Genomic DNA, 24,002 nt, shown 5'->3' with positions numbered 1-24,002 from the left:
TTAGTATGAGTATTAAAGATGTACAAAGGTGCATGGGAGAAAGTCATACAAGATTGGAACAACATGAGTTTAAGAAAATGATGACAACGTTTTATTTTTTCTGTAAACTATACCTTTAAATAAATGCATAAAATAACCAAAAAGATCCTTTTTGGCAAGCTTTTTTTGCCTTACCTAACAATATCTTGTGTTCTTTCTCCTCAGAGTCCTCCAAAGTGTCATGCTCTGTGTCTTCTTCCTCCATGTTTTTCTCTGCTTCTCCTTGTACCATTCCATTCATGATGTCTCCCTCAAGAGTAGCCACAGTTCCCTCAGACTCCTCTGTGCCAACTGAAAGAGTCATCTCTAGACTGTGCACCCGTTGTACTGTAATCTCTCTGTCATCACCTGCCTCCTCCTCATCCTCAAGCTCTCCACCATCCTCACCATCACTAGCTTGCTTTAAATCCTGACTGCTGTCAGCAGACTTTAAACTTGCACGGTCTCCAATGGACACCTCACTAGCACTGCTCTTGTCGCTGAGCTTCCCCACACTGAGAGATTCCTGGTCTTGGTCTTTGTTTGCAGAGTTTTGGTTCTGCTGTTTAGCAGCTTGTCCTGTTGTTCCTCCGGATGTACTATTATTCACATAAAAGCCATTCTGAAAGTCCTCACCTTCAGTCAGAAAAACCTGGTCATTAAGACTGATGCCTGAGGAGTAATCTACAAGTCCTTGGTCTCCGACAACACCTCCACTACCACCTCCACTGCCTCCTCCGGCTTTGCCAGTTGATGTAGCGGTCGAAGACCTGCCATCCTCACACTCAAAGTCTTCCTCTTCCTCATCTAAGGCACCTGCAGTTCCCCTTAAACCTTTCAGGCCCTCCCATTGCGACCCTGTGCCTCTATTGCAGCTTTCAAAGCCTGTGATTACTTGCAGAACATGAGGAAGAAGATTTGAAAGAAAGGCCTGTAGACCGAGCCTAACAATAAGCTGCAGCACAAAGCAATCTGTGTATAGGTAGAAACGACCTCTGAGACATCTGGGATTCTCATATACCCCCACCAGAGGCTTGAATAAGTACTTGAAGGCATTGCGAGGCCCAAGAACCCTTGACACAGGCTCAAACATGTACCAGGCAGCATATACTGCAGTTGACTCCTCTAACATCAAAGCCAGCACAAATGGTAAAAGTATTTCAAGACCCTCTGCAGTAATGTCACCCTTTAGAAGTGTCTCCAGCTGCTGCCATAGGTTGAACACAATGTTGCGACCCTGTACACTGTTGATGGACTCCATCTTAGAGTGGTAGGAGAATATGAATCTATGCAGTGTTGCAAAATATGCTGGAAAGGGTAGAGGGGAAAGAACAGGACTAAGCAGTTGCCAAGGGTTTGGCGGTGGAAGTCCCTCATATATAGGGTCATACTTGAAAAGAAATGGCAGTCCTAGTGGGTGTATTACAAGTGATTCTTTCTTAGAACAGTGCTTGTGGATCTGCAGAAGAGTCTCCAGCACATGATGAAGTGGTAGAGGAACATCACAAAGGTTTGTAGAGAACAACTTCAATAGTGCTTGAAAGCGATCACTCAGATGTGTGCCTGGCCTCAATCCTCGAAGTTTAGAGGAATAAAAAATCTCAGCGATGAGGACACCCAAGGCTTGCATATCTCTCTGTAAAAGGTCTGTAAATGACAGAGGATATATGAGTACAGGTCTCAAGTCATTCTTGTTAATCTCAAGATCCATTGTATGCTGGACTTGAAAATGTAGCCCTTTCACCAGGAAGTTGTTGAGCTTTTCTAACTCTTCCAAAGGCTGCAAAGGTTTGAATCCCTCTGGAAGGCTTATCTTGAAATCCTCAAAATAAGACGCCTCTGGCTTTTTACTTAAAGGTGCAGGTCTTTGAAGCATGGATGCTCTAATGCCTGAACCTATGGTATTTGTGACATTTCCTGGTGTTTCACCGGGGTAAGAACCATGAGGGGGAGAAATGGCCAAAGCGGCATTCTCACTGCCAGTTTTTCCACCAGAGGTACCAACCAAGGGGATTGGAATAGAAGTATCTGATGATATGGAGCCACTTAGGTCAAGGGCTTCCATTCCTTGCTCAAGCTCCTCGTCACGGCCAACAACTGACCAGCTACTGGATTCGCATCCGGTTGCCTCTGGGACCAATCCATCCACACTATCCATTGTGGTCTCAAGTGGTGGAATATGCCATGACGTTACATTGGCAGGACCAAAGTGAGGAGGTACTGGAGGCGAATACTGATAAGGTGCAAGACGAGGTGGGTGAGGGTTGTCAAATAGTTGCACTACTCCATAGCTGGTAAGATGGGTATGGTTATCCACCAAATGTAAGCACACATTCTTTGCTTTGACAGCTTCTTTACCTGATAGCTTGTAGCCAAATGTTAGGTCAATCCAGTGATGCAAAAGCTGAGACACTTCTCGACTCTCTAGCAATTGTCTATGCACAGCAATAAACTCCTCACAGGAGTTACACCATGGAGGTACGTCAAGGTCTGGCATGTCTGGGTGAATGGAGCGAAATATAGAAGGATCAGTGTAGAATTCTGGGATGCATTCATCTGGGGTCCAACTCTGAATGCGTTCCATACTGGCTGGATATTCATTAGGCTCCCATTGGGAACGAACGTGGCTGCATAGTACAGATCTTGGTGTCTGTCTAGCTTTGTAGACATAATAAGTGATGTCTGATAGCACATCAGAGATGTGATGGGGAACATGAAGGTGATCTGATTGTCCTGAACCACAAGGTCCTACTGGTCCACCAAGATCGGGAGGGAAATTGCTGACACCACTGCCATTAGTTGCTGCTGCCGCTAGTGCATCTTTGGTCATTTCATAAGTGAAGTCTAATTGTTTGTCACCCTTATTCAGACGAAATTTTGACTTCTTGAGATCACGGAACCTTCCGTATGGCACAGTGAAATCCACCACCCAAGGTAAAACCGGGTGATAGTTGGGGTCTCCCTCACGCCTCCCAGCCAGTCTATTTAACTCCATCAGATAATGGAAGTTGCTGACGCGGCCGTGGACCCAGTCTAAGACCAGAGATTTGAGCTCATGCAAACAATTTTGACAAAGATGTCCACTTTCACCACTGCTATTGTCTTTTGCTGTGACACTTGTTGGCACTTGATTTCCTAATGCATAAGGCATGGCATTCCTGTACTCTCCAATCCTTTCGTAATGTGCCAGTGAGACCTTGAGGTGACTGCAGAGTTGCTCGTCAACTGCGATGTCAAGTAAGGAGAGCTCCCCACACAACAGCCCCGATGCATGACATTCACGCATTGCTGTGAGTAGCTGGTACAAAATGAACAATATCTTAGCTTGGCTGTTGGCCAGCTTAGCTGGACTGTAGGTGACAATGTCATGAAGAGTGTACTGCGTGTATGGAAAAACTACATAAAGAACCTCTTCTGACTCAAGTAAGCATTCTGCAGGAAGCACATTTGGGCACAAACTTTCAGTACTTTGTTTGGGAGATGAAGAGCTGGATGGGAAAGGACATTCTTTCTCCTTCTCTTTGGCAGGAGAGAGGGATGGTGATACTCGATCAGTAGAGATAAAGCTGGAGCAAAACAGTTTCTGCAAGGCTTGGCGAACAGCATCTACAGCCGCAACCTGTGTCTGCTCAGTAGAATCTGCATATGGTTGCACATGATTCATGTAAGCTTCATGCCATAGATTTCTGGGGAGTAAACACATATATTATGCATGTTAAAATGTATAGAAATAAAATACAGGTACATATTATATTTAGGCACTGAATCACAAAGTAATACATAATAAGCAACAGTACATAAAATATGGTATATTGGTGGAGTTGGTAGGGAGGTCAAATCTAGGGCAGCCCCCGACCAAAACTTTTCCTAGTCGATGTTTATGATATTAATTTAATTACTTAAAAATATTGGGGGGGAAACAGAAAATGGTTTGAGTTCCAGGGATGAGAAAGAATGTTATAAGTAACAATGCTAACACTGTTCTACATTACAGAGAAATCTTAAACTGTAATAATGAGCCTTTAAAATATAAATTTTACAAGCAAACGTACAAAACGGGCCGTAGTGTATCCGGAAAAAGTGATTCTGAATGTGTCGGAAAAACCAGCAAGGAGACTGTCTGAAAATGTTGTTAATTTATAGAGAGAAAAGCACATTAAGTTAAACATGCAGTAAGCGAGGTACTAATTTAGCTTCTCCACTCCCCATGAACACTTGGATAAGCCTAATAGCACATATTTATCTAGGTTATCTAACGGTTATCTAACTAGGTTATGACTGTTCTTCTTGCATTTTGTGAACCACAAAGGCACGGTAAAGCTAAAATATGTGAATTACTCACTTGAAGACTGTTAACATCAACATCATTAAAGTACAGAAGATACAACTATGGAAGTATCCTCTAGCCTGTTTGATTAAAGATGGTACAAATTTTGTCAAAAAACATCAAGGAAATGCAGAGTACTGTACCTGAAATTAGACTGTGATACTCCCTGCATGAGAGGCATAAAAGAGTCCTGGGAAAGCCCCTCCCCATGGCAGCCTGGATTCCTGGCTAATCGGTATCCCAGTTTACGCTTTCTAAGGCCTTGGATACAAACACAAGTCCAACCAAATGGCAATTTGATCTGAGAGCGCTGGAGAAGAGTGCAAATTTCCCCTTCACTGAAGCACTCGTATCTGGCACAGCGTGTAACTCTCCTGTTCCTCAGGGCCATCAACCAGCGGGTCGGTACTAGGACCACCAGTTCATTGGGCCGTTGACTCAGTCCAGTCTGACGCTTATCAATACCCAGGTCCCTCTCTAAAGCCGGTGCTAGCCACTCCATGATTGCCGTCAGTTAACCAGATTGTGGCCCTTGGAGATCCCTATAACAGGCTAAAAAATTACATGACTGACTTTATAAAAATGCTTTATTTCCACCAGTAAAATAAAAAGCAGAAGCGGTCAAAAATACAACTTGATCAAATTCTAGCAAATGCTCATGACATAAAATACTAAATAATACGTAATAAATAAAATAGCATATAATAATAAGTAAAAAAGAACTATATGGCAAGAATGCATTAATAAAAAAAAAAGATTAAAACATTTTTTTGAGAGAAATATTTTATCATACAAAATTATCATACAAAATTAAATTATATAAATATGAATTTTATTATGGAAGTGTTATTAATGTTATTGCTTCTATCTATCTATCTATCTATCTATCTATCTATCTATCCTGTACATATTAGGGGTCAAGCCCTGAAAGGCCGAATACCACAGCAAATTTGGTCTGTAATCAAATCCTTTAGCGCCACCAACAGGTCAAAGTTTCACTCATGTTAATACTAATAACTTTCTGCCGTTCTAACTTTCTATAACTTTTTATAAAGTCCTAGAGACAAAATTCTTGAGCTCACGCCGAGTCGAACGCATACCTTGGTTTCGATTTCCGTCCAACTAGATTTTCTGCCATTTTGAATTTTAAGGAAACAACTTTTTTAGCTAGTCCCCCAACAATTTTTGTCCGATTTTCACAAAATTTTCCACAAAATTGTTTTAAAGCGATCGTGAGATAAAGCTACACAAAAGTTATCACTTTTTTATGTTTGAAATCGTTCCCGAGAAATGGCTTCACGAAGTTGACAGCGAGGATGCCAAAATGGACTTCATGCTGTATCTATGCAACACTTTGACGAATTGTGACAAAACTTGGTATGTGTCATTGCCATCATGCCTTGAGGTCACCTGCAGCATTTCACCACACTGCCCCCTACTGGTCAGGAGATAGCAAAAATGGCTATTTGGGCTTATAACTCTTGAAAGCTTTGGCCAAAAATGATAAAAATCTCTTTAAATTCATTGAAATATTCTAACTGAAATGATACCAATTTTCCCATGTTTGCCATTTTGGGAGTTGGCCATTTTGAATTTTGCCACAAAATTCTATATTTTATTAACGCAATGGCGTATTGTTACAAAACTTTGTACGTGTCATCAGGACCATGCCCTGAAGGTGCCTGAGAAGTTTGTGTCCGGCTCCACCTAGTGGTAGAAAATTGTTGTATTCTTTTTTTACTTTGTGAACTTATATCTTCTAGTGCCGTTGGTCTATGTTCACAGGACTCGTCTCATTAAGTTCGGGAGGACTTGCCGGGTGCAATGATACCATATATTCTATGGTTCGCCTTATGGCCTGTTGCCACTTTGAAAATAGTTCATCCTATCGGAATGAAACCACCAAAATAAGAAGCTCCATTAGTACATTTCTTAAGATAACAGAGAACATGGCAAAATTTTGCTCGTAAATGCCCAAAACAGGCCAATGAATTTTAAAAGGGGTCTCTGCTTTTAAGTAAATTGATATAACACTTAAGTAAAATTAGATATTTTCACCAAAGTTGACACACTTATATAAGGGCTCAACCTAAGAACACACAGAAAAAGTTCTGGGGTTTGGCCATTTGGTGGCACTATAACAGGGAACAATATGAAAGTGGCTCTAAATATAGAAATATTGGTCCAATTATTTTCAAAATAAGCATGGTGTGTCTTTGCATTCAGTGACTTTGTGGGAGTTGCCATCATTGATCATGAGGACAGTTGCGTATATTGAGAAACATGGCAGCCATTGGCCAATCATCAACAAATTTGACATTGAGCACACCAAAATGGACTTGAGGCTGTAAGTCTGCATTTTTGTGAGACTGGTCTTGTTAGATTGTGTGGGTCATGCAGAGAACAATGATAACATTGTTGGCCATGATTTGATTTTATGTAAACGTTTTGTTGTTGCCATTACTCCTATAACATTTGTCCAATCAACATGAAATTTAAATCATGCCTGAAAATATCCATGCCTGAAAATATTAGCAAATACATTTTTGTTGTTTAGAATTTTTTAACAAACTAATTTGAAAGTAACAAATTTATAAAAACAAAAAACAAAGAGTTATTAAGGCTGTTGCATTTGCTTAGTAAAATTAAATGATACCTTGCCCTGGGGGGGTCATTGTGAATTCTGGATGCCCTGTAGTAAACAATGGCTAAATGTGCTTGCTTGAAATATTTCAATCAATTATGAAATTGTTATCAATGTACTAATAGCCAAAAGTGCAAGCACTTTTGTTCTGCAAATGAGATTTTAATGTGCAACAAGTACATGCAAATAGAACAGTAGTGTCTCTTGAGAAACATGGCCATAGATGTTTGTTTTTTTTTAATCTTTAACTCCTACAGAATTTATCAGAATTCTAAATTAAAATGTGTCACGATGTTTCTTTCGCAGCTCATACTGCCGATAATTGGCTTGACCGCGGTATTGCTGTGGTATTTATTTTATTGTATTTTTTTTATGGAAATGTATTAAATAACCATAACAACTAATATTAATAATAAATTGATTAGGGATATATATATATATATATATATATATATATATATATATATATATACATATATACATACACACTGGTGGAAAAAGGTTTGGAATAATGTACAGATTTTGCTCTTATGGAAAGAAATTGGTACTTTTATTCTTCAAAGTGGCATTGAACTGATCATAATGTATAGTCTGGACATTAATAACGTGAAAAATTACTATTACAATTTGAAATAAATTTTCAGAACTTCTTAAACTACTTCAAAGAGTTCTCATCCAAAAATCCTCCATGTGCAGCAATGACAGCTTTGCAGATCCTTGACATTCTAGCTGTTAGTTTGTCAAGATACTCAGGTGACATTTTAACCCACACATCCAGTAGCACTTGCCATAGATAAGGCTTGTCGGGCACTTCTCACGCACCTTACAGTCTAGCTGACCCCGCAAAAGCTCAATGGGGTTAAGATCCATAACACTCTTTTCCAATGATCTGTTTTCCAATGTCTGTGTTTCTTTGCCCACTCTATTTTTTTCTTTTTCTATTTCAAAAGTGGCTTTTTCTTTAAAATTCTTCCCATAAGGCCTACACTCCTGAGTCATCTCTTTACTGTTGTACATGAAACTGGTGTTGAGCAGGTAGAATTCAATGTTGTCAGCTGAGGACATGTGAGGTGTCTATTTTTCAAACTAGAGACTCTGATGTACTTATCCTCTTGTTTAATTGTATTTGGGCCCTTCTACATCTCTTTCTGTCCTTTATAGCAATGCAGTTGTCCTTTGTCTTTGAAGACTGTTGTGTACACCTTTGTATGAAATCCTCAGGGTTTTATTATTTTTTTTGGCAATTTCAAGCATTGTATAGCTTTCATTCCTCAAAACAATGATTGACTGATGAGTGTCTAGAAAAAGCAGTTTCTTTATTTGCCATTTTTGACCTAATATTGACCTGAAGACATGCCAGTCTATTGCATACTGTGGCAACTCAAAAACAAACACAAAGACAATGTTAAGCTTCATTTAACAAGCCTGAATTAATAAACTATGTTTGATATAATGTCAAGTTAATTTCTAGTACCAAATTAGCAATTTGGCATGATTACTCAAGTTTAAGGTGTTGGAGTGATGGCTGCTGGAAATGGCGCCTGTCTAGATTTGGTCAAAAATGACTTTTTTCAAATAGAGATAGTGCAGTTTTTTTCCATTAGTAAGGTCCTGACTAGGGTTGCAGCGGTATACCGGTTTCACGGTATACCACAGTATGAAAATTGATGGTTATCATACTATGTACATTTGCTTATCTTTGGTATTGAGAAAAAAATGCATGAATTTCACCTGCGCTTGCGCATCTCCTTTCCTCTTCGACTGCCTGTCAGACTCGACAACTTGTACCCCACACACACACATGCAGCAGAGAAAACGTCAGAGAGAAGCGAGGCGAGGGGGTCTGACATAAGTGAGTGTGTGTGTGTGTTAAAGCTGTGTTTCTCAACTGGTGGGTCGCAGGTCTATTCAAACTGGGTCGCGGACAGCAGGGAAAGAACAATGCCATGGTTCTCCCATTGAAGATATTTTGGCGGCTGCCCAAGTGATAGCCTATTTAGCATTTAGGACTGCCAAGGCAGATTTAATGATAATCTCGCAATCAGCTAAAGGCATCTCATCTGCACGTTTGCAAAAGTATAACGGAACCAGCTTGCGATCATGATCTGCGCTGCTCTCTGCCGCATATGTTCAACAACCGGGGTTCCCTTGATATTGCGGAGTGCAGACCTCAAAACTGATGTGACCAATTTCAATTATGGTGAGACTTTTTTAGTTTAAAGCATTTCGAAAGAAGTAAAGTCAAACCTCTCAAACAGTAGGCAGCCCTGACATGCCTGAGGAGGAAAAGAGTAACACTCTGCTATGCGCTATTTTTATTTTTTCATAACACATCATCACCTTTACAAAATTGTTTCACGATTTTACATGAGTTAAAGTAACTGCTATAGTTTCATATGAAATAATCTAAAGGTAGAATCTATTAGACCTCATTTTATATCAACAGTGGCAGAAGTTTCAAGATGTGTTTCAGGTAGTATTTTTTTATTTTTATTAAATAATATAATTTGTTATTATTATTACTATTATTTAAGACTAGATACACTGACCTAACCATGGTAATGAGAAGCCTTTCCTCCTGTGTAATATGTATGTTCTGTTTGAATTATGTTTGTTATTAGGAAACAAACGGGACAATAAGAGGCTCATATAAGTAAATATGCTCTTCAATTTTTAAAGGGGGGAGAGGAAACTTCCTGTAGATTTTGTTGTTGATGTCAACAACTAAAATAATGTCACTTGATGCATGTCCTTGTACTGGAAAACCATGAACAAAATTATGCAACATAAAAGGAAATGTGACCCAGGATACATACAATTTAAACGTTTTTACTATGGTGGGTCATCACTTGATTTCCGATTTAAAATCTGGTCCAGAAGCAAAACCAGTTGAGAACCACTGAGTTAAAGGTACAGGAGCAGTCTGCTGTGCTGTCACGCACCTACAGTATATGTTAACTGTTAATAATCATAGGACATTAATTTAAAGCTCATACAGCTGATGTTATTTTTCATTTAGCTGTTAATTTAACATGCTATGCTAACATGTAAACTAACATGCTTTAGTTATATAACAAGTTATAGTTACATGCTATTTTTTATCATGTTTAAAATTTGGTTTATTATTATAATTCTGTTAGATTACTTATTTATTACATTTATTTTCAAAAGGGAGACTTTTTTTTACACATACTTCAATTAAAAAAAATAGCTTCAAGTTTCAATTATAAAAAGCATTTGTTCAACCAAAAAAAAAAAAAAAACTTCTGTTTTCACGCCTTTAAGAGTCATTGTAACTGATAATAATAATTGTGTAATACCATACACCGTGATATTTCCTGAGATGGTTATCGTACCATGAAAATCTCATACCATTGCAACCCTATTCCTGACTATACTTTGTGATCAGTTGAATGCCACTTTGGTGAATTTAAGTACCAATTTCCTTCCAAAACAGCAAAATCTGTAAATTATTCCAAACTTTTGGCCACCAGTGTATATGGAAAAAAAAATAAAAAATGTAATAAAACTTAATTTCTAATCATAAAATACTATTTAAAATAGATGTAAATTAATGGCACAGTAAATGTGGGTGTCAGGGATATACTATAGTATAACGCCCGCAGATAACATAATCTTCTCTCTAGCATCAACTATTGATTAGTCTATGATAATGACGTCATCACTCATGGTATATGATAAAGATAAAAAAAAAAAATTAAAAAACATCACTACCCCTGATTGTGTACTAAACAGACTTTACAAGAATAAACAATTGAATATCATGATCTAACGTCAGAAAAAAAAGATGAACAATTAAATGAAGGGCATAAACACAGACACCCACTGATAAGGAAATAGTGTTTCTCTGTCACTCCTCGTCAGTTGAGTTACAGATTCAAGAGAGTACTCCTACATACATCAAATCACTAACTGGTCAACTGGTTTGTTAATGTAAATACACATGCACTACTGCTAAACAAACATTAAGAAAAAAAATAGATGCAACTAGCTTGTTGTTGTTGTTGCTCACCTCTGCAATGTTTGCTGCTTGTCAGCAACTAGGCTGTGGATCAGCTGCTATAACGACGACAAGTCTCATGTGTTCCGTGATGTATAACTGTATAACTAATACTTTAAGAACCACAATAACAGCACAGTAATTTCCTCAGAATTGGAAAATATGTTGTTCTTTTTCGAAGCCATAGTGTTGAGTTCAGAGCCTCACGTGACCCTCATCTCCGTGCGTGAGTACGCTCTCACTAGACCCGTGACTTCAGTTTAGTGATTCTCAGCCATGGTGTTCTCGTGTCATAATACAAGTCACCCAGAGATTATACAAACTTTTGGTCTTAATCAAAAGAAAAATAATGCCATGCAATACATATAAACTATAAGCCATGAATATCCCCATAAACACATTTTCGATTAATGGTTGCAGTTTAAGTAAGAAATAAAAGAATAGCTTCCTAGTGTAATGGAAAGAATCAGTTGTGTTAAATAAACGATAAATCCAAAATTGTGCAATTTACTGGGCAGCTAATGATACAAACATTTCATGAAATGTAATTTTCTGCGATCTGAAGCCTTTCCTGCCATAGTTATCGGCTGACTACTAAAATCCACAAGAGGGCGACGTCTTACTATTGGTTTTGCTCTTACTGTATGAGTCTAATAACTGACAATGTTCCAGTTAATAAAGGAAATCATATGAAAATGACTGCAGATAATCTTCAGTTTTGTTTTTTAATAGCCTTAGTCAGAACTTATTCCTTTTCTGGTCATTCAACATGCTGCTTGTTGAAAATTTTCAGATTTCCGTATGCTTTAAAGGGTAACTAAACCCTAAACCAACTTTTTTTAGTTAATGATCTGTAAGCATGGGGATTTATTAGTACTGGTCATTGATTCAAGTAATTTTTTTGACATTTGTATATAAAGTGTTTTAATTCTACAATATATGGCGTAAAAACGTCTGAGTGCTGCCCTCTTCAGGTTGAACGGTGGCTACTGCAGTTGAATTTTCCTATTGGCTGTTGCGGTACTTCGTGACGTAAGCGGTGACAGCTGACGTAAGCAGGTTCCAGCTCACCACGCCAGATTCATGTACATGTCGTCTTGCGACCGTGTGAGGAATAATAATAACATAGAGTCTGACAGCAGCTGTCAATTAATCCGTCACTACGAGTCTCAGGTAGGTCCTTACAATGCAAATGAATGGTGGCTAGAACTTTCAGTCTCCAAAAAGCACATAAAGTTAACATAAATGTAATCTGTGTGACTCCAGTGGTTCAATCCATGTCTTCAGAAGTGATATAATAGGTTTGGGTGAGGAACAGATTAAAATGTAAGTCCTTTTTTGCCATAAATCTCTATTTACACTTTCACATTCTGAAAGTGAAAGTGGATATTTATAGTAAAAAATGATTTACATGTTGATCTGTTTCTCACCCAAAGTAATCGCATCACTTCTGAAGACATATATTGAACCAAAGGAGTCGGGAGGCCTGGGTTACTCAGTGAGTAAAGACACTGATACCACACCTGGAGTCATGAGTTCGAATCCAGGGCATGCTGAGTGACTCCAGCCAGGTCTACTAAGCAACCAAAATGGCCCAGTTGCTAGTCACATGGGGTAACCTCCTCGTGGTCACTATAATGTGTGGTTCTCGCTCTCGGTGGGGCACGTGGTGAGTTGTGCATGGATGCCACAGAGAATAGCGTGATGTCTCCAGGATAACACGCTCAACAAGCCACGTGATAAGATGCGTGGATTGACGGTCTCAGACACGGAGGCAACCAAGATTTGTCCTCCGTCACCTAGATTGAGTCGAGTCACTACACCACCACAAGGACTTAGAGTGCATTGGTAATTGGGCATTCCAAACTGGGCAGAAAAGGGGAGAGAGAGAGAAACACAGGAGTCCTATGGATTACTTTTATGCTGCCTTTATGTGCTTTTTGGAGCTTAAAATGTCTGGCTACCATTCACTAGCATTGAGAGTTACAGACCTGAATTATTCTTTGAAAAATATTTGTTTGTGTTAAGCAGAAGAAAGTCACACATGTGGTATGGCATGAGGGTGAGTAAATTATCTGAGAATTTTAATTTTTGGGTTAGGGTTAGGTTACTATCCCTTTAATAACTACTTTTTAGTCTAGTTTGACTATACTGTAACAAATTAACCAAACATTATTCTTATAAATACTTGAGTACATTTACATCCAAGAAAATACAAATATTTTTAAATTCTACAGTATATTTGATAAAGCTGTAAGCATACATTTTCAAAAAGTTAAAAGTTAAATGGCATGCATTGTTCTTCTATTTAAATCACAATAGCCCAGAAAAAGCAAATGATTCCTTAGCAAGTAAGTTGCAAAATATGTAGTTGCAAAGAAAAAAAGTGATTATAAAGCGAAGAAAAAAAGAAAAAAGGCAGGTTGCCTGCAGTAGTCTATAATAATAATTGCGTTCTCTCACGCCCTCTCTCATTATTTCTTTCTTAAGTTTCTCTCTCTCCACCCCAGAGAGAATGTTAAAAGGACGTGTCCAACAGTGTTAACTCACTTCATAAGCACAAACACTCTTTATTTGAGATGCTCCCTATACTAAAATCCATATGGAACTTGAAGCATGGGATAATTATTTTCCTAACACCTTTAATTCTTCTTCCTCTCCCAGTTGCTGTCAACACAAGGGTATGTCATTTAAACAGTTTTATTTTCAATGAAATTTAGCCAATGTTTTAATCCAATGCTTAGTGTTTCCATTGTTCTTTACACCTATACAGGAATTTTTATTTGGTTTAGATTTCGTATTGCTTTATCTAAGGTTCTGTCCAAACGCCTGTCAAAATGTAGTACTAAATTAAATAAAAATGTATTCTTGTGTTTAATACATGGAATGTGGACTGAATTTGTATCCTGAGGCCTCCAAATAATTCATTGTGCCTCAAAATTGTTTTTTCAACCCTTTGTCATTGTGTAAGTTCAAGCGTGGGAACATAGTAAGTTTAAATTCCTATCTGACTCACAGGCAATGTGTTCGGATCATGACATATTTGCAACGGTGCTCATATGAACTGCTCCCATTGATAGACTCAGAGATAAACTATAGTCATTATATTAAAAAAATTGACTATTTTTTGTTTCAAAAGATTCTCATCTATGCTTTTGCATGCGTTTTTAAATATTGCTCACATATTTTGAATAAAAAATGTCATACTGAAATGTACATTTACATTACCTTTTTCCAGGAGGCCAACTGTGCCTATGTGATCATACTGATGGCAGTATACTGGTGTACAGAGGCTCTTCCCTTAGCTGTCACATCACTGTTACCCGCTGTCCTTTTCCCCATGCTTGGAATAATGCAATCTAAAGTGGTAAGATCTGTGTTTCCTTTCAACAAAAAATATAAAATAACTGAAGAGAAAACTGCAATGAAAGGGCACGTAATACAAAGTGAATAAAATAGACCTAAATACCTGCCTTAGATGTTGATGTTGTCCTCTAGGTGTGTATGCAGTACCTGAAGGATACTAACATGCTGTTTGTGGGTGGGCTGATGGTAGCCCTGGCTGTTGAACACTGGAACCTGCACAAGCGCATTGCCCTGAGAGTGTTGCTCATTGTTGGTGTGCGCCCAGCACTGTAGGTCAAACACTTTACCTGATATATAGTCCTTGATACACAGTAACATCAGAGATTTAACACTGCAAAAAATGTTTTTCTTAATTAGTATTTGTGTCTGTTTTTTAATTAAAATATCTATACAACCTTAAAACAAGACAAATGAACTTATAATATACAGTATAAGACTTGGTTTCAGGGAACATATGTTCAATGTAAATACTAGCTATCTCAAATTAAAGAAATTATTTGACAAAACGTAAGCTTAATCCTTACATGTTAAAATCGAGTTACCATTACACTTTAAAGGTTAGTTCACCCAAAAATTAACATTTTCTCATCATTTATTCAATATGACTTCTTTCTCCTGCTGAAGATTTTTAGAAGAATGTCTCAGATCTGTCCATATAACATAAGTGAATGGTGACCAGAAATCCTAAAGCTCCAAATAGGAGATAAAGTCAGGATTAAAGTAATCATTAAGACTCCAGATGATTAATCAGTGTCTTCTGATGCGATCCATTTTGTTTGGGGTGAGAACAGACCAAAATATATCTCTGTTTTCACTGTACATCTTGACAGCACTCTTCTTGGTGATCATGATTTCAAGCTTGATTCCTCTTCCTATAGTTCCATCTAGCGACCTGCACATGCGTCAAGCACTAGGAAGTGAAATTGAGATTGAAACCATGAATGTGCCAAGAGCCTGCAATGACAAGATGTACTGTCACAGTGGAGTGGTGATGGTGTAGTGGTCTAAAGTGGTATAAAGCGCATAACTGGTAATCTGGTAATCAGAAGGTCGCTGGTTCGATCCCCACAGCCACCACCATTGTGTCCTTGAGCAAGGCACTTAACTCCAGGTTGCTCCGGGGGGATTGTCCCTGTAATAAGTGCACTGTAAGTCACTTTGGATAAAAGCATCTGCCAAATGCATAAATGTAAATGTACTGTAAAAAAAAAAGGAACAACATTTTGGTCCGTTCTCACCCAAAACCAACTGAATCGCTTCAGAAGATCTCTTCAGAAGACATTGATTAAACCACTAGAGTCTTCTAGATTACATTTATGCTGACATAATCTCCTTTTTGGAGCTTTGGTCACCATTCACTTACAATCAAGTTTTAAACATTACTTGGGGCCTGGGTAGCTCAGCAAGTAAAGACGCTGACTACCACACCTGGAGTAGAACGTTCGAATCCAGGGCATGCTGAGGGACTCCAGTCAGGCTTCCTAAGCAATCAATTGACCCGGTTGCTAGGGTGGGAAGAGTCACATTGGGTTAACCTCCTCGTGGTCGCTATATTGTGGTTCTCGGTGAGGTGCGTGGTAAATTGTGCATGGATGCCACGGAGAATAGCGTGAAGCCTCCACATGCACTATGTTTCCACGGTAACACGCTCAACAAACATGATAAGATGTGCGGATTGACTGTCTCAGACGCGGAGACAACTAAGATTCGTTCTCCACCACCCGGATTGAGGCAAGTCACTACTCCACCACGAGGACTTGAGCACATTGGGCATTCCAAATTGGGGAGAAAATCCAAACAAAAAAACGAAAGAAAAAAACAATACTTGAAAAGTCACATTTTGGAATCATGACTCAAATATATATACGCAGGGTTGGGGAGTAACGGAATACTTGTAATGGGATTATACGCATTATATGCATTAAAATACAAAATATTAGTATCTACTCCACTAAAGTTATAATTTAAATAGTTGGTAATCAGAATGCAGTTACATTATTCGATATAAATGATGCGATCCAAAGAGCATTTTGAACAGCGGTGAAACAATTTCTTAAGTTGTGTTACATTCATAAGAGCAGACAGAGAAGTACATTTTAAGTAAGTTTGGAGCAGAAGAAATATAAATAAACATTCTGTAAATTGTCACGTGAACATTTAGCTTCATGCTAAGCTAAAATGCTATTTCTATCCATTTAACATGCACCTGTTACCAGACCTGATAAAATGAAATCCAGGTTAGATCTTTTCTCTCTCTCTCTCTAGTAAGTCTTTTGTTATTAGGGCAAAAATCTTGTTTTTGATAATAATTATTTTATTGTTTTTCTGTAAAAATATCTTAAAATCCTTAAAACAAAATCAATTAGCTTTATCTTGTTTTAAAACAATACTGTATAAGAAGTTTAGAAATTTTTCAGAGAATTTATTTTTAACACGTTTATTTTGTCTTACTGTACTGGCAGATTTTTAATGGTCAAAACGAGTAAAACAAATCTACCAGTTCTGAAAAAGTAATTAGTACTTATTTAATTAGTACTGACCTTGAGTAATCTAATGGAATATGTTACAAATTACATTTTACAGCATGTATTCTGTAATCTTTAATGAATATATGTTTTAAGTATCCCTCACAAACCCTGTATATACATTCATTAACCTTTGGTTTCAAGTACTATGAACACAAAATTGTCAAGTAAAAAATTGCAGCTGTGTGGAATACCCATAAATCCTTGAGCTTGAATAACTGTGACAAACAAAACAAGGGATCTTAAGAGTAAATGTAATAAATGTTATTAAAAATGACTCTTTTGACTATTGTTGTTGTTTTTCTGTAGCTGGTTGTTAGTCTTGATTTGTGTGAAGTCACCATTTGGCTGATAGTGTTGCCTCTGGTAAAGTTGTAGACTGTTATATACAAACAATTCCTCTCCACTTAAAAGTAAGTACTTTACAAAAGAGCAGATTTATTACGCGCACTAAGAAGTAGTGAGTAGAATTCAAAGTGGTTTGAAACTGTGGTGGCTCAGCGGTTAAGGCTCTGTTGGGCCCTTGATGCTATCTACTCCAGGGGCGCTGTTTCATGGCTGACCCTGCGCTCTGACTCCATCTTAGTTGGGATATGCAAAAACAACTGCATTCCATTGGCTCTGTACCTGTACTCGGCACAATAACAATAAAGTTGAATCTTAATCTATAACCCCATTTAAATAATTAAATTAAATTGAGATAAGTCTACTTGTCACTTAATATTTAAGTTCATGTTACTTGAACCAATTAACTGTACTCAGATTTTTTTAAGGTAATTGATTTAATAAATTGAAATTTACAGTGTTGCATAAAGTTTATTTTTCTTACCCTATTGGCAAATAGTTTTTTCTTGTTTCAAGCATAAACCTCACCAAACTTTGTTAGATCTAAACTGGTCTGAAAACAATATGCAATGTTATTTTTCAAGCTAATTTATTTTGCTTTAAGGACAAAGTATATATTCTTACTGGAAAACGAGACAAAAATACTGATTTAGAAAATGATTTGCAGTGTATCAAGGAGGTGGTAGCTATCAACACAGTTTCTCATCCACATTCATTTTTTATTGCCTCTTTATGTGTGTTAACACAGTTTGATGCTGGGCTTTATGGTGGTGACGGCTTTCCTATCTATGTGGATCAGTAACACGGCCACCACAGCCATGATGGTCCCTATAGTGCAGGCTGTGCTGGAGCAGCTGAACAAACAGGAGACAGAATCGCCTCAGATGACATGTGGTGAGGAGCGACCTCAGGACACAGAGTACAAACAGCAAGTGAAACACAAAGACAAAGAAGGTGAGGGGAAAGAATGAGTTTAAGGTGCATATAATGACTATGATTTATTTAGTAGCTGGGGTGACCTGCGTCTAATTAGTTGAGTCAAAAAGTTTAATTACTTGAATGCTTATTATTGGTTTTGTATGATAGCTTCAAACACCAAGTTTAAAACTGTTTTAAAGGTGCATTTATTCTTTTTCCTCAATAAAAAAAGTTTTACTTCTAAAGGAACTAATAGGAATTTGGAAACATATGTATAAAATCATGAGCACTCACATAAGATGAAGTCTCTAGTCATATCAGTAACCTTAAAAAGCTGTTTTATACTACATGGAAAGGGTCCCCTCATGGGGGCAATCATGTTAGGATCACATGACCAGCCGAATAGTACTGGCTTCATATCAGTAACTGCCCTGCTATTGGACACTTTCACTCATGGATTACACTAATCATGGCTGACTGCGAATTTAATTTCTGCAATTCCATTGGTGTCTGTAAACTATTGCGTTTGAATGATGTTGCATGCCACTGGGTGTCAGAGTAAGTCTTAAACTGCAATTTAGCTGTAACAGCTTTTTTTTTTTTTTTTTTTTTTTTACTAATAAAATGTTTAAATTAGCTGTAAAAGCTAAACTGGTTCATTTACAGAAATGTTTATTGATGTGCACTCACTGTCCCTGTAATCTAAATTGAATAATGTAAAAAAAGTTTAAGAGGATATGAACACAAATATTACTGGGTGCACCTTTAAATTAGAGTAATCCTTGAGAATTGTTTTCTCCAAACTAAAATTAAAATATTGTTATTTTTTTTTTAAATAGCTCTTGGGTAAACAGGTCAACACACACACACACACACACACGGCATACATTCAGGCAATGGTCAACTATATAATGAATATTTTAGCTGAAAGGTTGAATTCTGTTGTTAGGAGAAGGGTATTTATCATAAATGTCAGACTGGGGCAGGTTGTCACATATTTATTGGGGCAAGTTGCTACATGTGTTTTATATGCTGTAATTTTACAAACGTGTTAATTAAAATTTCTGTTAGCCAAAACAATGCTTTGGTATTTTTGAACATTTTCCATTTTTGCTGCTTGTCATGAATTGTTTTGTGTTTCATAATTGTTGTACCATTTATATTTTGCTTAAAAGTCCTTTAATAGGCTATTTACGGGTTCCCTTACCCCATATGATGTGACAACATGCCCCGCTACTGAGGTGTTTTTGTAGCCAAAACTTCTTTGTGTCCAACAACGGTTTCCCAGTGGCAAAAGAATCAATCTTAATGATGAATATAGCATGAACTATGTGTATTATATTTTATTATATTCCTATTTTCTTAGTGGTGGTGCGAATGCTGGATGTTTCTCCAGAGGCTGCCAAGCAACAGGAGTCTGTAGAAAAGAGGCTTATGTCTAAAGGCATGACTCTGTGTGTGTGTTATGCTGCCAGCATTGGGGGAACGGCGACACTCACTGGCACTGGCCCCAACCTCGTACTCAAGGGTCAAATGAATCAGTAGGAGAAAAAATATACTATGTATATAATATAAAACTATTTCCACTACTTTTGTTTCATGACTTAAATATGTACGTAAATAATTGGACCCCTTGCCTCATCTTTCCCACAGGTTATTTCCTGAGAATGATGATGTCATTAACTTTGCCTCGTGGTTTGGCTTTGCCTTTCCAAACATGATCATCATGCTGACTATAGCTTGGCTCTGGCTTCAGTTTGTTTTCATGGGATTCAAGTATGAGTCTAATGAAATATTTTTCTTTATTTTCAATAGATATATTTGATGTTTGCCTTTTTCACTCCTTTCATGTGCCATTTTCTCATTTCTCTAGCATTAGGAAGACATGGGGCTGTGGGGCGATCAAGTCAGAGAAGGACATTGCTGCCTATAATGTGATCCGGGAGCAGCATCTTCTGCTAGGGCCCATGTCATTTGGAGAACTCAGTGTTCTGGCTCTCTTTATTTTACTTGTGGTGTTGTGGTTCACACGGGATCCTGGATTTGTGGCAGGCTGGGCAACACACATTTTCAACACAGATACAGAGTATGCATTACACTAATTATTTATTGCGTTTTACAAGACACTAACCATATACAGTATGACAACCATATAAATCATAAATAAAAACACATCACAGAATAAATCTAGATTATAATAGAACATTATTGGGCAAATAACATTCCTTGAATGTGTTAAATCTTCCCATTCAGATATGTGACAGATGCCACAGTTGCCATCTTCATTGCTGTGTTGCTTTTCATTCTGCCATCAAAACCACCACAGTTTCGTTTCTGGTCACCAACTGCGACTGAAACAGGTGAGAAAAATCTTACACACAAACGTTTGTACACAAAAATCTGAAGCCTGTCACTGCTACATGCTCAACATCAAAGGGTTCTAATTACTGCCTATACCTTGATTTACTGTTCTGTACCGTACTGTACCGTACTGTACTGTATTCATTCACAGAGCCTCAGCTCTCTTCTGCCCGAAGTCCAGCCCTGCTCACCTGGAAGGTAGCTCAAAAGAAACTCCCCTGGAATATAGTTTTGCTCCTGGGTGGAGGATTCGCTTTGGCTAAAGGTAGCGAGGTAAGAGTTGTACTCTATCCTGCATATATGTCCTGAATGTTTCTCAATGCACTCATCTAAAAACGTGCTAATTTGCTAAAGCAAATACGCTGACCTTATATGTTGACAGCAATGATGAGGATGAAAATTATTAAAATTAATGATTTTCTTTGTTTAGTCCACGTGACCTGCATCTGACTTTGTTTTTTCCATAGGAGTCAGGACTATCCAAATGGTTGGGAAACCAGTTGACTCCCCTATATAGTATCCCTCCCTGGGCCATTGTCATCATCTTGTGCCTCCTGATTGCCATTTTCACTGAATGCACAAGCAATGTGGCCACAGCAACCCTTTTCCTCCCAGTTCTTGCTTCTATGGTGAGACTTAAATGTAAAACCATTTGTACTGGTTATAAAATTTTAAATCTTCAGAACTTATTATGATTCTTAGGCCCTGTCCACACCAATCCGTTTTCATTTGAAAACAGGGACTGAAAACGTTCCAAGGAACAAAAACCCAAAAGTAAATATACAATTTGAAAATGGGGAAAAAGTCTCTTTCAATTGTTCCTGAATGAAAACATTGTTTTAAATTTTGGTAACTGGTTAATACCAGTTTATTTAGTTCTAAATGCTTTATTAGAGTAAATGTTCAAATGTTGCATTTTTGGATGTGGTCTGGCCACTTCAGTGGTGTGTTATGCATTTTAGGGCCACTTTTTAACATTTGTCCTCAAATCTCTCAAGTTCTTTCTAGTATCCCATTCAGCTTTCTTGTGTACCAGTTGTACACCTCTGGAATTAAAAATATGAAAGTCCCTTCAATGCAACAGGAACATTTTAATCATTCTGGGTTGAACTTTATGATTAAATGTGATAACTATTACACAAAAATACATCTATACACATTTCTTTATTGTTTCAAAAAGAGGCAGTTGCTCAAACTTTTTAATGGGATGCATTACCCACAAAGTTATGGTTTGGTCACCAGCTGTGCAATGCTTCTGTAATATGATTGCTTTCTTGCAGACATGAGTCACAGGGTGTTACAATCTTTTAAAATGACTGCTTAATTACAGACACTTGAACACACACATGACTCAGCGCTGTCTACAATACAATCTGCATCTTTTTTTCTGCATTATATGTTCTGTATGTCAAACATTTCTATTTGTGATTTGCAGTCTCAGTCCATTGGAATGAACCCTCTGTATGTCATGGTGCCGTGCACACTTAGCGCTTCCTTTGCGTTCATGTTACCTGTGGCAACTCCTCCAAATGCTATTGTCTTCTCCTATGGCTACCTCAAGGTTTCAGATATGGTGAGTTCCAAAACGTGGCATGTGGACCTCTTACAGTTGAGAGATTCCTTGATTTGACTGGTTGGCTCAGAATAGGTGGCCAAAATTTCAGCTTACATTATTTATATTGAAAATATATTGTCAGTAATAGCACATCACACAAAGAAAATTATTATCACTACCTGCCAGGCAATAATTTGATAGATTTCTCCTGTATAATTAGGTCAGTGTAATAGCATACTGTAGCTATTGACCAGTTAAAAGTTTTAAACACATTGTCCTACAGTATATATAATCATAATGTTCAATTTTAACACTTCTCAAATAATTTCCTTAACAACTTTTCTGAAGACCAATGAACTCACTCTGTGACATTTCAACTTTTTCTCCCAGGCAAAAACAGGCATGATGATGAATGTCATAGGGATTCTATGCATCACTCTAGCCATCAACACCTGGGGCAAGGCAATGTTCAGTTTAGACTCCTTTCCTGCATGGGCCAACCAAACAGTAACATGAAGGACAGTACAAGGCCATATGGAAGCTAACAAGATGTTCTTTCTCCCCATCATCCTTACAAATCAAGCTGCCATGCCAAGCTGCAAAGACTGAAATCTTGCAGATTTTGCCAAATTATGTTGCACACCTTTTGTCTGAATTTTGAAACAGCTACAATATACAAACATGTACATGATAAAGTCACAATCTGAGTATGCTACACCTGTTTATAAAAATGATTTAGTCATCCAAAGTAAAAGCTAAGCAGTGGAATTTGTAATCTTGACCAAATGAGTTTAGATTCTGACAACTGCATCAGCCACATAGTATTTGTAAGACATAAATTATTATTGCATACATTTTGCATGTGTGTGCTTCACTATCAAGAAAGCAGCAGTGTCATGGTTTGGAGTTGGTTTGCTTTTGACCAAGTCATGGCAAGTTCAACAAGTGCTTTCATATAAAATGGTATGCTAATCTGACAGGATCAAAACTAGTCTATTCTTCAACTAAATAATATCCCAGAAATAAAAACCTAAGTTGTTGAGGTTCATTCTAATGACCAGTCCTCAAACCTCAATCCCTTTGAACTTCTACGAGACAAACTGAACTGATAAGTCAAAGCAAAACTGACCACAAGTTCCTCACTTCTCAGGGTATTTAATTTGCAATGATGTCCTATTTAGGATTAAATTGAGAATGCCTTTTAAATTCCCGTTAAATTCCTGAATTTGAAGTGAATGTGATTGAAGTAGCAAACAGGATGTAACATTGTAATTGGATTTTGAATTTTAGTTAGGGTGTGGCAATTTCAATTCACATTCCAGCTCATGAATTTAAAGCTATAAGTCTATAAATTAGTCTTAGATTCATCATAAAAAGTCTTAAATTCAGAATTTTGCCAACCATGTGAAATAGAAAGACACATCAGGCAATGTCCGACTTTCAATGAAGCAAATACCTCATGGTTGTGATCCTGTACATTATATTAAATCAGGTCCTGTGTCACTGATGACTCAACTGAAAAAGTACAAATAAAAAAATTAAGTATGTCCCTCGCCTTGGTTGTAGTTTGGGTTAACAATTTAAAGGTGACATCACATCAACTGACCTGTAGTTTGCAGTGAATTTCTCAAGAGCTTTGTTCAAAAGGTGTTGGGACGTTATTATTAATGTAGCTGTAATTTAAATGAGAATATACACATATTTAACTCTAATACTGTAAATTATATAAATTAATGCTTTTTAAATGTCCAATGGTCTTTTTTTTTACATATAAATCCACTTTAATACAGCCAGTACCTACTGTGCCAATACCATCTAAATTACTTGACATTTTTAAGTTAAAAAATATGCAAATTTTTAAATGAGTGTGATGAGTGTGTGTGCAGGGACAGTGTTTCAGAATGCACCTTAAACATGTAAAT

The 24,002-nt window shown here is 37.5% G+C and overlaps 2 protein-coding genes across 2 annotated transcripts in view; one reads left to right on the top strand and one right to left on the bottom strand.

Annotated features, from left to right (window-relative positions):
• The window catches only part of wdr81 (WD repeat domain 81), a 33,840-nt gene extending 22,631 nt beyond the window's left edge, over positions 1 to 11,209 (bottom strand). Inside the window, exons 1-3 of the mRNA XM_052107308.1 lie at positions 11,023 to 11,209; positions 4,489 to 4,897; positions 175 to 3,704 (exon numbers count right to left, since the gene is read on the bottom strand). Coding sequence (XP_051963268.1) covers positions 175 to 3,704; positions 4,489 to 4,847 — 3,889 coding nt within the window. The 5' untranslated portion in view covers positions 4,848 to 4,897; positions 11,023 to 11,209. The remainder of the gene's footprint in view (positions 1 to 174; positions 3,705 to 4,488; positions 4,898 to 11,022) is intronic.
• Positions 11,210 to 13,576: 2,367 nt separating this feature from the next.
• Positions 13,577 to 22,596, top strand: slc13a5b (solute carrier family 13 member 5b). Its single transcript, XM_052106592.1, has 12 exons — positions 13,577 to 13,691; positions 14,249 to 14,377; positions 14,509 to 14,645; positions 17,995 to 18,200; positions 19,531 to 19,705; positions 19,818 to 19,940; positions 20,038 to 20,250; positions 20,418 to 20,524; positions 20,677 to 20,798; positions 20,993 to 21,154; positions 21,961 to 22,098; positions 22,471 to 22,596. Exons 1-12 carry the CDS (start codon positions 13,590 to 13,592, stop codon positions 22,594 to 22,596), a joined length of 1,740 nt encoding a protein of 579 aa, XP_051962552.1. The 5' UTR covers positions 13,577 to 13,589.
• The last annotated feature ends 1,406 nt before the right edge of the window (positions 22,597 to 24,002 follow it).

The sequence above is a fragment of the Xyrauchen texanus genome, chromosome 36 (assembly GCF_025860055.1).
Source record: "Xyrauchen texanus isolate HMW12.3.18 chromosome 36, RBS_HiC_50CHRs, whole genome shotgun sequence".
In the NCBI taxonomy this organism is placed as follows: domain Eukaryota; kingdom Metazoa; phylum Chordata; class Actinopteri; order Cypriniformes; family Catostomidae; genus Xyrauchen; species Xyrauchen texanus.
Note: the sequence above shows the minus strand (reverse complement) of the source record. Positions and strands in the feature narration are given on the sequence as shown.

Excerpts from the sequence above, each read along its gene's own strand:
- slc13a5b (XM_052106592.1), top strand. The coding sequence starts at position 13,590 with ATGCTCCCTATACTAAAATCCATATGGAACTTGAAGCATGGGATAATT. Across the intron at positions 14,646-17,994 it reads GTTGGTGTGCGCCCAGCACT|TTTGATGCTGGGCTTTATGG; the intron begins GTAGGTCAAACA and ends GTGTTAACACAG. Across the intron at positions 18,201-19,530 it reads GAAACACAAAGACAAAGAAG|TGGTGGTGCGAATGCTGGAT; the intron begins GTGAGGGGAAAG and ends CTATTTTCTTAG.